We start from the raw sequence: 13,182 nt of genomic DNA, 5'->3' as shown, positions 1-13,182 counted from the left end.
TAAGAACGAATACAATAATTGCCGGCGAATCATGAACACATGAATGATTAATACCGTATTCTGTTTGCTTTCCCACAAAAGAAGTGTCTTGCAAGAAAACCATTGAACATTGACAGTATTGTCTACCCGTGTACCTAACACTGTTGTTCTATATTCTCCTGAGAAGTTGTTCGAGGGTAGTCTTAGTTACCCATTCGAGTGACTGGATAAAAACAAAAAAAATTAGCACTACAAAAATGAGGTTTGATCCTACTTTCTAGGGATATAATGAAAGAAAGATCAAGATGAATAGGTCATGTTTTATGGGCGAAGATTAACCGATTGCCAAATATTGTGCTTTTCAACAACCTATCTGAGGCCAAACAGAAAGAAGGTCGTTCCTAAATAGGGTGGAAGAGGCCATTATAAAGGATTCTAAGGAAATTGGAACTGTATATGAGGGGGTAAAGAATAGATTGGGGGTATAGGAAGAGCATGCACAGCTGTATTGGCTTCAGGCAGCTTGGTGCTGCACTGAATTGTTGTTGGTAGTAGTGGCAGTAGTAGACCCCCATAAAACCACTTCACTGCTAAAATAGAATAAAAATTAGATCTAGCGTATGACACATAAGAAAAAGATGGCTAACAAAATTTATTGCATTTTTTCTTAGTTACATATTCACAGACCTATCACAAACACAGTAAAATTTTAAATTTACTCTGTCAGTTTAATCTCATAGGGCCTAACTAGTAAAGAGACTAAAATTTTCCTTAAAACCGAAGGGAAAAAATAGTATATAAAAATGTTAAAATTGTTGATTTTTTAAAATAAGTCAATGAGATTATTTAAAAAAAATAAACAAAAAAGGATCATTCTTATTAAGATGGAATGAAAGGCGAGGGCAAATGGGCAATAATATTAAAAATCATAACAAGCTTTTCTAAAAAGTATTTTTCCATGTATACGCAAACATTCGAAGTTTACCCTGAAAAATGTAGGGTTGCTAGTTACCAACGACATGGCTGATTAAACCAAACAGTTCGTGGTATTAAGGACTGTAGTAAGGAGCGACCCGGCTCGATAGTAAACGAAACTCTAAGAAATGGAGATACATCAAAAGTTTTTGAAGCATCAACAAAATTTTGATGCTAATAGATATATCAAAAGAATTGGATTTTTATGCGGATTTTAAATATATAAGTTTCATTAAATTTAGTCTTACCCATCAAAAGTAACCAGTCTGAGAAAATTTGCCTTATTTTAGGAAATCTTTACGCTGAAGTTTTTTACTGTTTTAAAAAGTAGATTTGAGAGAAAGAGTGAAACTTTAGCGTAAAGAGCGGGGCGTTGAGGAGGGAGCAGCCCTTTCATATACGGAGTAATTTCTGTTCGTTTTAAGTTTTAATGTCGCTCCTTACTTTCAGTTAAAAAAAAACTTGTTTTATATTTAATTTCTAACAAGATCCAATGCAGTAGTTGCCAATGAACTTGAATAAATGAATTCGTAGTGTATATATCAGAATACTTTCCTACGGGTAAGCCATTATATTGATGAGAGTGGACAATTAATTCCTCGGAGCATCCGAATAGCATTACGTGTCCCCGCTGAGCCATTTCACAGCTAAAATAGGATAAAGCTCAGATCTGATCCGGACCGCATAAGAATATTTGTACAAAAAAAGCTTATTACTCTTTTCTATATGATAATTGACAGAACGATCACAAAGACAATCGAATATTGAAATTGCTCGAAGTTAAAAAAAAAGCGTCTTTGTAGTTATTAAACTTTTTTTTGTCAAAGTAATTTGATCTGTTTGTATTTTATAAGAACTTAATGAGGTATTCTTACCAGCCGTTCACTTTTTTTCCCTTTTTTCGGCTCAGTCTATTGCAGGTACTTTTAACAGAATGTTTTACAGAATTTCAATTTAAAATATTCACTTGAGCCCAATGAAAACTTGTGATCAAATAGTTCTAAGTAACGAACTGTAAGTAAGGAGCGACTAGGCTTAATAGTAACCGAAACTCTAGAAAACGTGATTTTGATATCAATAGACATATCAAAAGAATTAACTTTTTTGTCCAGAATCCAAATATATAAGAATCGTAAATTTAATTTCATCCATCAAAAGCTAGGAGCTAAGAAAATTTGTCCGATTTTTAAGAAAGGACAAACACCCATAAAAAGTCAAAGAATCTTAATGAAAATCGTACCACCGGATTCAGAGAATTTCATTATAGAGGTTTCAAGCTCTTATCTCCAAAAATGTGAAATTTTGTATTTTTGGCCAGAAGGATCACAAATGCTGTTTATTTAAAATTTGTTTCTTTTTCTGAGAAGAAGTTGTAGGAATGGCTTTATGTTGTATTGCTCTCTCTGTGTCAGCTCAGCTTATAGTTAATTTAGATATCTTTTAATCAGCAATATAAACTGATCCTATAGTATATCCCCTAATTCTTACCTTTTTACTTATAGCATTTTTTTTATATATATGTATATTTTCTAATTGTTCACGCTGGTGCATAGGCACGAGCTGATTTCAAGAGTGAGGGGAAACGATTCGAAAATTAAAAGACAGTATTAGAAATGAGTGGATTATACAAAAATCAAGATTCTCGAAGGCAGGTACTAACCCCCCTCCTACGTTCGAGGCTGAGTACGTATAATCGTTTTATTTTATCACAAGTCTTACAAATTTTCAACCCTTAACACTAGGTTGGATTTTAAGCTATATTTTTGACACGAACTGAAACTAAGCACATATTGCTTGTGACACAGTTTAAGAGAGTCAAGTATTAGTTATCTATCTATTTATCTAGATGTGACCATAAATAAACGATATAAATCAAAACTGACATTTATTGCTACTGAATTGAAGGTAAAAAAATAATCATCATTAGCACAGTATAAAAAGAGTTCGTGGTAACGAATTGTAAGTAAGGAGCGACCTGGCTCAATACTAACCGAAACTCTAAAAACCGGAATTTTGATACCAATAGATATATCAAAAGAATTTGCTTATTATGCTGATTTCAAATACATAAGTTTTATTAAGTTTAGTCTTACCCATTAAAGGCAACAAACCTGAGAAAATTTGCCTGATATTAAAGAAAAGGGGAAAACATCCCCTAAAAGTCACAGAACCTTAATAGTTATCATACCATCTGATTCTGCACATCAGAAAGCGCTACTACAGAGGTTTCAAGCTCCCATCTGCAAAAATGTGGAATTTTTAAATTTTTTGCCACAAGAAAGATCACGGACGTGCATATTTGTTTTTTTTCGACCCAGTGGTCTCAAAATATCGTGAGAGATTGAATTTTAAGGGAAAACGTGGAATGTTGTATTTTTTGCCAGAAGAAAAATCGCAGATTTGTATTTATTTTTTTTTCCCAGGGGTGATCGTATCGACTCAGTGGTCCTAGAATATCGTGACACGCCTCATTCAAACGGAAATTAAAAGTTCTAGTGCTCTTTTTAAGTCACCAAAAATAATAGAGGAAAATTAGGCCCCCTCCCCTGCCCATTTTTTAAAAATCGTCTGGACAAAATTTTGAGATAGCCACTTTGTTCAACATAATTGAAAGGCCCAATAACTATGCCTTTGTATATAATGTAACCCCCCCCCCCTTGAGCCCAAAGGGAAAGGTCTTTAGGTTATAACATATCCATATTGTTTACGTATAGTATTTGCTATTGGGAAGTTTGTTTACATTTTCGTATAGGTGGGAGGGTGAAAAATTTCCTGCTCGGGGTTCTTCTACGGGGGAATTTTCCATGGGTAGGGAAGTTTCCAGGGGATGAACTTATCAGGGGAAATTATACACTGGGAATTTTCTAGAATTCCTAAGCAGAATTCTTTTTATATGTCTTGATTTCTCTTTTCCGCCTCAATTTTTCAGATGAAAGTAAGGAGCAACATTAAAACTTAAAATGAACAGAAATTATTACGTATATTAAGGGGATTGCCCCCTCCTCAACACCTCACTCTTTACGCTGAAGTTTGATTTGTCCCAATTCTTTAACAACGACTCTTGAAACACAAGGGTCATTTAATAAAAACAATAAGAAGCTTTTTTAAAAGTGCTAAAAAAAATTAGCGTAAAGAGCGAGGTGTTGAGGAGGGGGCCCCCCTTCATATATGTAATAATTTCTCTTCGTTTTAAGTTTTAATGTTGCTCCTTACTTTCATTTGAAGGAACTTGTTTTATTTTATTTGCTTAAGATTATAAGGAAAGGTGTGCATGGAAGCCAAGTAGCGACTAGGACTAATTTTCTTGAGTTGAGTATTAGGAAGGCAAAAACCTATTTTGGTTTTGATAACAGCAGAAAGATGGTGATATACGAAGTATCAAATTAAGGGTATCAATACACGGAGGCCAAGTACCTAGTCTTGATGTGGGGCTGTTTTTGTTGAGTTGAGTATTAGTGAAGCAGAATCTATACTTTTCCTCAAAGGAACAAAAAGGCATTGGTGTTCGGGGTATCGGTTAAAAGCTATCAATAGAAAAGGGTATTGATAATGAAAGACAGGCACCTTCTGATGATGACGACTAATTCTGTAAGTTAAGTATTAGGTAGGTAGAATACATGCTTAGGTTACACAGTAATAGAAAGCTGTCGTATAAATGTATACGGTATCAGTAGAAAGTTGTAATAGGAATGCCATCAATAGAAAGGTAATAAACGAAGGTATCGATACACAGAATCCAAGTACGTATTCCTGGTGTAAGGCTGATTTTATTGAGTTGAGTATTAGGGGGGGGGGGCAGAATTCATACTTCACTTACACAGCAATAGAAAGGTATTGATGTTCACGGTATCTGTGAAAAGGTATAGACAGAGGATTCATAACTACCCACTTGATGATAAGGACGAATTTTATTACGTTGAATATTCAAACAACAGAATCCATAATTTGATTACGCATTGATAAAAAGGTATCAATCTACAAGGTACTGATAAAAAGGTATAATAGGAATGTTATAGATAAAAAGATAACAATAGAAGGGTATTGATACACAAAAGCAAAGTACCCATTCTTGATTTAATGCTAATTTTATTGAGTTGAATATCAAGAAAGCAGAATCAATCTTTAGACTACGCTGTAATAGAAAGTTATCGATTTAAACGGTGTCAGAAGAAAGGTACGATAGAAACTGTAATAACACGAGGGATTCTATAATGAAAGCCAAGTACGTAGTCTGGATGTAAGGTAGGCTTTGTTGACTTGGGTATTAGTAAAGCAGGGTCCACACTTTGGCTGCATAATACCACACAGATATTGATAAGTTCGGCATCGATCAAAAGGTAGAATAGAAACGGTATCAATGGAAAGATAGCGATATAAGTGTTTTGATAACTGAAGTTACGTACTTACTTTGGAGCAGAGGTGGTTTTGGAGGAGGGACAGAGGGGGCACTTGCCACGGGCACACAAATTTTAGGTGTGAAAAATTTCAAACGAATAATCTTCAAAATTCCAAAAAAATAACCAATAATCATTTTATAATTCTGAAATTTTATTAATAAGGTAGTGGGTGCAGTAAATTCGAAAATCGTTAAATAATAACTAAAATAATCAAATCAAAATGATCAAATAATAAATTAATGAAAATTACTTTTTAATTAATTAATAGATTGATAATAATTTTGTTCATAAATGAGAATTTGGTAAAAATTTGGTCTGAAAATTTTGTAAAAGTCAGGGGGAGGGGGCGCTAATGAATATTTTTCCCTGGTGCAAGAGAGGCCAGAACCCCCCCTGGTTTGGAAATATGACAGATTTTGTTGATTTGGATATTAGTAAAGCATATCCTTGCTTTGACTGCACTGGAATAGAAAGGTATTGATGTACACGGTATCGGTAAGAAGTATTTTGTACTTTTTTAGTTGTTATTTTTTATCGAACACATAGAGTGGTCGATCAAAAAATTAGGAGAACCAAATGATTTTATTAACAGAGGGTTTGTTTCTTGCATTCTATTTTAGTTGAACAATTAAACCCGATATCTTAGCTAGCCTGAAACAGATGACTGGGCCATATTCTACTTAAGTAAAAGTATACAAAAATTTATCTTTTTAGGCTTTGCCAAAAATTGCTGAGAGAAAATACTCTTCCATAGAAGAGCCTCAGTATAATTTATCATGTTTTAGCTGTTTAAAATTTCAGATATCTTCAGCGATGAAGAAATCCGTGGACTGGGTAAAAACGTGAACTCTTGTTTTACGTTGTTAAAATCATAGAGTACCGTGCCTATAATAAAAGGGTTAATCTGAAATTTTCATTAACTTTTAGAAGATCAAGAGTAACTTTTTAAACTTTTCTGAAGCACTGTTTTTGTTCAAAAATCTAAAAGAGAAAAAAACTTGCAAAGTGCATTTGAGCTTTGCTTCGATTAAATTATACGCTTAAACTATTTGCTATTTTTAATTCTCTTTTTATTATATTTTCGAGAATAACCGCATTGAAGTACAAAAAGGAGATGGTAATATAAATTTCAAAATTTATACCCCGTTGTTATCCAGAAATAAAATCTTTTCTCCTGAAAACGACACTCTAAGGAGAACATTCCTGTTCTGTTACGGACAAAATACATTCACGCAAAAACTAAATTAATCCAACTTTTTTTTGAACATATTAAAATGAATGCCATGTAAAGGTTGTCAAAGCTATCTGAGCTGGGGGGTAGGAGCTTTATTTTTATCGATTTAAGGTTTTTTTTTTATCTACGACACTTTACTTGGGGTAACTGCCCAAATTGTTAGAATCAAAATTAACTTTTAAGCAATTTCAGCCTGAAGTTACCTGGTTAAATAACTGGAAATGTTGGTACATTTTAGGTTCTCAATTACAACATATGTAGTCTCTTGTACTGCGACAAGCTATTAAAGAAAAATGTATAGTAATGATTTTAAAAACAGGCCCTGTGGATCCCTTAGGTCCCCAGAGATAATTTTGGGGCTCAACAAATGGTTTAGAGTTAAATTACCTTTTGAACTGAAAACGAAGACAAATTAATAGGCAAGAAATACTGATCCTCCAGTGCGTTTTACAGACCCCTGAGGTAAGGGCGTATTCAGGATTTGGGTTAGGGGGGGGGGTATTTTTGTTAGGGGGTTATTCCTGCTAGGGGTGGGGGTTACAAATAACTTTAAAAACATCAACAATTTGTATATATGCTTTTGTTGCATTTTTTTGAGTCTACAAAAATTTCGGAGTTTAATCCAGTATCTCCCCCCAGATACGGCTTCACCCTCAGGTACCCTGAGGTAATTGTTTGGTTTTATAATGGCCTTCAATAACGATTAAAAAGATCTATTACCTTGTAACAAAGATAAGCTAAGAAAAAAATTTAAAGTAGTGATTCCCGCGGTGAGTTCTGTGGATCTTTTAGGTGCCCTGAGGTGAATCAAGGGTTTCATAGGGAGGTTCACCGGCAACTATGATAAGTAACTAAAGGAAAATCTAGGGTAGTGGTTTCCAAGGGGGTTTTCACAAACCATTTAGGTGCCCTGAGATAATTATGGGGCAATACAATGGGGTCCAACAATGGTTCAAAATATACAATACATTTTGAATTACTATATTCTTGTAAAGAAATGTCTAGAGTCATGATTCCCAAAGTGTATTCTACTGAAACCTTAGGTATCCCAACACAATTCTGAAAACTGAAATGGAGATCAAAGAGGTAAAAAGGGTTTATTAGCATTTAAACTGCCGTGAGCTAATCAATGTAGATCCAAAGTAAAGATGCCGATAGGTAATTGCCAAAATGAAAGCCAAATAACAAATGCCGAAGCATGTATCATGGATACCAAAGGTTTCTAAAATAACTCTGGGGTTCTATTAGTTGTCATAGAAAACAATTTAAAAGTTACTCATGTAAGCAAATTTGCTTAAGTAATTAAACATAGGGCAAATAATAACAGCTTATGAAAGTGTTATCCACTTTCATTAATGTTTAGAGGTGCTACAGCATCACAAGTTTGAGAACCCCCCTGATCAAGATATTTCAAACAAAACTTAATACATCAGAGGCCATACCAGTAACAGAGCGTCTTAACTATGGAATAAGGAAATGTACATAATCTGTTTCTATTTGTGACAACCAGCAAGGTAAGAAAAGGTATCGCATAGCTTTTAGAAACTTATTTCAGGGCTCACATTTGTCACTAGGAAGTAAAAGACAGCGTAAGCACCAAAAGCACAAATGCCTAGCTAATAAGGCAATTTTTACATTCTTAAACGGCAAAATATTTCCCTATTGCACCAAAACAGTGGTCCCATGCAGATCCACAAAAGGTGTGCTTTTCTTCATAGCCACTCGTATTCACCTTCAAATTTGGGTGTACCAATCACAATTTCTTCCTCCCCAGTCTTTAAAGGATCTAAAAAAGAAAGTTTATTAATGGTTTCTTATTATGTATTAATTTAAAACAAGTGAAGTTTTCCCGAGGGAAATAAAGAGCGAAGTTGAAACTTAAAACGGAAAAAAAATTATTACTTCACAGACTATCTTATGTATATATATAAAAATAGTACAAATAGGTCAACTAATTATGTTTCCCTATGCTTTTAGGATTACAGAAAACTAGCGCTTTACAGAGTCAAGTCAAGTGAAAAAAACAGGAATATTGAATTGAGAGTCAAAAATGAGTATGAAACCTGACAACAATAAACGAATCTATAAAGCTTTTCATAGTCTTACACCAGTTTTGAGATTAGTAGCTTTCAGTATGTAATTAAAATTATTTTCAAACACAAGCATAAGCGTAAAATTAAATATTTTTTAATCCGCGGTATTTTTTAAAAAACCACGAAGTAAGTGAAAAGCATACAGAAATAATGGATTGGTTTATAACGTAGCATTTTGGTCTTACCAGCTATAATACCAATAGTGAGTAACATACAATCTTAGATTGTAAGAAATAACTTTAGTGTTACTTGGAGCAAAGATCAAATAAGACATAACATGAATTCCGGAAATCCGATTATTTCTCTCTATACAACAGTGAATTTCAAACTATGATACAAATTCTAAAGCTAGTCTATAGTCCTTACACTATCAAGATGGGCTTACTTCGAATCTGTCTCCAAATTAATCATGACATGTCCTTTTCAGAACCAAAACGAGAGTCATTGAACTGAGCCATTGTGCAGAAGTGATACCAAATTAAACGTAAAAAACAAATAAATAAAACAACAATCCTACAATGGATTGAAAATATTTTATTCTGTAAAAAGTGGCCTTAATTGGTTTGATTTTACAATTTCAAAGCTTTTATATTATTTTGTGTTTTCAGTAAAGCGCTAGTTTTTTATAATCCTAAAAGCATAGGGAAACATAATTATTTGGTTATTTGTACTAATTTTATTGATATATATATATATATATATATATATATATATATATATATATATATATATATATATATATATATATATATATATATATATATATATATATATATATATATATATATATATATATATAGATAGGAGATAGGATATATTAGATTCCATGTTTCAATTTTTGCCTAATATTTTGCTGCAGACGGCTATTGATCATGTAGCTAGAATATTCGCTTAGATTCTATTTGAATATTTTTTCAGAAAATTCCTCATTAACTTTTGTTAATGAGGCGGCAAAGGCAGTGTGATCTTTGCAATCAAATATTTGCAATCGGCAATCAAAGGGATAAAATTAACCCTTGACTGGGCTGCCCACTTAATTCAACAATCTGTCTTGGCTTTTTTCTACAATTGGCCATGACTTTGACTTTTCCCACAACTATTCCCTCTTTTTTAAATTCAAAAATCAACGGATCTCGGTCTATTTAAATTAAATAGGGATTTTTGCTTTTAATATCAATAGTACCACTCATGAATACCTATATGTAGGCGCGTCACCTAAAGGAGGACAATTGCCCTATTGATTTTTACCCCTTTGATGTATTTGCGATAAATACTTTTCCACGGACGAGGATTTCTGGCATGATTTTAAAAACAAACCGAAATTAAAGCCCTTTTTCAATTGAAAGTGTGCTAAGAAAAATTTTTCACCCAGAATTGTCCACAAGAAACTTCCTTGGGGTCATTTTCAGCTAGAATGGAATTGTTGGGGGAATTTTCTGGCAGGGGAGATATTCTACGTTGTAAGAACTTTCCATGGAGGGATTTTTCCATTGGGTAAGGAATTTTCCATGGAGGGGGAGCTGGATTTCCTAGTATTATTTAAAAACGATCAGAAATAAAATAAAAAAAGGCTTTTAACTGAAAGTAAGGGCAACATCAAAATTTAAAACGAACAGAAATTATTACGTATATAAGAGGGTTGTCCAATTCCTTCAGAACGACTAATGAAACACAAGGGCCGTTTAAGTAGAATGATATTTTTTTTTTAATAGTTCTAAAAAACTTCAATATGAAGAGCGAGGTATTAAGGAGGGGAAAACCCTTTCATGTACGTAATAGTTTCTGTTCGCTTTAACTTTTGATGTTGCTCCTTATTTTCAGTAGAACCAAATTGTTTTCTTTATTTAATTTTCACTAGGATTTGTATTTCTTTGTTCCTGTTGCTATCACATGAGTCACTTTAGTATCTATTAATCGGTTTTACAAGGGCATATTCCGCTATTACTGACATCTTTCACTTTTTAGTAATAAATTGTGCACTCCATTATCATCATCTTTCAAACCAAAAAAGACTTTCCAACAAAGGAACTTCCTTGCTCATCATGAGTCCTATTCCTTACATACATCAGTTCTGGATTTCTTGCTTCTTAAGCTTAGAATTAGTTTTTCAGACTTCTAGAAATGCCAATCAAATAAGTTTGTGGTAACGAACTGTAAGTAAGGAGCGATGCAACTCAATTGTAACCAAAGCTCTAAAAAACGGAGTCTTTATAACAATAGATCCTTATTAAATAAAAAGAAACAAGTTTTTTTTAACTGAAAGTAAGGAGTGACATCTGATGGTGCGATTTTCGTTAAGATGCTATGACTTTTAGGGGGTGTTTCTTCCTATTTTCTAAAATAAAGCAAATTTTCTCAGGCTCACAATTTTTGATGGGTAAGACTAAACTTATATATTTAAAATCAGAGGTAAAATGCTATTCTTTTGATGTAGCTATTGGTATCAAAATTCCATTTTTTGAAGTCTTGGCTACTCTTGAGCCGGGTCGCTCCTTACTACAGTTCGTTAGCACGAGCTGTTTAACATACATCAGTTCTGGGAAATCTAAAGTCATACTTTTTAACCTTAGAATTAGTTTTTCACACTTCTAGAAATACCAATCAAATAAGTTTGTGGTAACAAACTGTAAGTAAGGAGTGATGCGGCTCAATAGTAAACCAACGCTCTAAAAAACGGAGTCTTTAAGACCATTAAATTAAAAAAAAAACAAGTTTTTTTAACTGAAAGTAAGGAGCGACACTAAAACTTAAAACGAGCAGAAATTACCCCGTATAAGAAAAGGGCTGTTCCCTCCTCAACGCCCCGCTTTTTGCGCTAGTTTGACTCTTTCTCTCAGCTCTACTTTTTAAAATAGTAAAAACTCAAATTTTGACGCTTATTCAAAATATGTAAAATTAATCAAATTTAATGGTGCCCATCAAAAATTACAAGTCTGAGGAAATTTGCCCAATTTTTAAAAAAGGGGAGGGGAGGAATTCCCCAAAATATCAAATGATCTTAATGAAAATCACTGCATAAGATTCAGCATACCAGAGAATCCTACTGTAGAGGTTTCAAACTCCTATGTACAAAAATGTAGAATTTTGCATTTTTTGCCTGAAGAGATGCATATTTTTTGCATTTTTTGCCACACGGATGCATATATTTTTTTTCCAGGGGTGATCATATTGAAATGGTGATCGTAGAAGATCGATAAAGGGCTCATTCGATCGTAAATAAAAAGTTCTAGTGCCCTTTTATGTGGCAAAAATATTGGATGGCAGCTAGCCCCCCTCCCATGCTCATTTTTCCTCAAAGTCCCCTAATCAGAATTTCGCTATAGCCGTTTTGTTTTTCATAGTCGAAAAACCTAATAACTATGTCTTTGAGGAAAACTTAACATCCCTCACAGACCATGGTTTAACCCTCACAAAGACCCCAAGGGAAGGGCTGAAAACTCTGAAGCTTGCCCATTGCTTACATATAGATTTGGTTACTGGGAAGTATTAATTTAAAAAAAAACAAAGTTTTTTCGAGGGAAGTAAAGAGTGAAGTTGAAACTTAAACCAGACAGAAATTATTGCTTCACTGCCTATCTAATATGTATAAAAAAAAGTAGTACGAATAAACCAACTAATTATGTTTTCCTATGTTTCTAGGATTATAGAAAACTAGCGCTTTACTGAAAACACAAAAGCCAAGCATAAACAACAGGATTCTTGATATGGGAGTCAAAAGTGAGTATAAAGGCTGACAACAATAAACTAAACTATAAAGCTTTTCATAGTCTTACACCAGTTGTGACATCAGTAACTTTCAGCATATAACTAAAATAAAACGGTTCGTGGGAACGAACTGTAGTAAGGAGCGACCCGGCTCAATAGTGACCGAAACTCCAAAGAATGTAATTTTGATACCAATAGTAACATCAAAAGAATTGTATTTTTATGCTGATTTTAAATATATAAGTTTCATCAAGTTTAGTCTTACCCATCAAAGGTTAAGAGCCTGAGAAAATTTGCCTTATTTTAGAAAATAGGGGGGAACACTCCTTAAAATTCATTGAATCTTAACGAAAATTACATTATCAGATTTAGCGTATCAGAGAATCCTACTGCAGAAGTTTCAAGGTCATGTCTACAAAGATGTGGAATTTTGTATTGTTTGCCAGAAGACAGATCACGGATGCGTGTTTATTTGTTTTTGTTTTTTTTTTTGCCCCGGGGTGATTGTATCGACCCAGTGGTCCTAGAATTTTGCGTGAGGGCTCATTCTAAAGGATATTAAAAGTTTTAGTGCTCTTTTTAAGTGATAAGAAAATTGGAGGGCACCTAGGCCCCTCCCACGCTCATTTTTCCGAAGTCACAGGATCAAAATTTTAGGATAGCTATTATGTTCAGCATAGTCGAAAAACCTAATAGTTGTGTCTTTCGGGACGACTAAATCCACCACAGTCTCCGGGGGACCTGCAATTGGGACCTGCAATTGGAGGACCTGCAAGTTATAGACTTTCACCGTTGTTTA

The 13,182-nt window shown here is 33.7% G+C and overlaps 1 protein-coding gene across 1 annotated transcript in view; it reads right to left on the bottom strand.

Moving 5' to 3' along the window:
• Window positions 1-615: 615 nt before the first annotated feature.
• Window positions 616-13,182, bottom strand: part of LOC136031680 (probable G-protein coupled receptor CG31760) — a 342,470-nt gene continuing 329,903 nt past the window's right edge. Inside the window, exon 15 of the mRNA XM_065711357.1 lies at window positions 616-8,371. Within this exon, the coding sequence (XP_065567429.1) occupies window positions 8,298-8,371 (74 nt within the window). The 3' untranslated portion in view covers window positions 616-8,297. The remainder of the gene's footprint in view (window positions 8,372-13,182) is intronic.

This window comes from Artemia franciscana, chromosome 10, assembly GCF_032884065.1.
Source record: "Artemia franciscana chromosome 10, ASM3288406v1, whole genome shotgun sequence".
NCBI classification, from domain to species: domain Eukaryota; kingdom Metazoa; phylum Arthropoda; class Branchiopoda; order Anostraca; family Artemiidae; genus Artemia; species Artemia franciscana.
The sequence above is the reverse complement of the archived record's forward strand: the minus strand, read 5'-3'. Positions and strand labels throughout refer to the sequence as shown.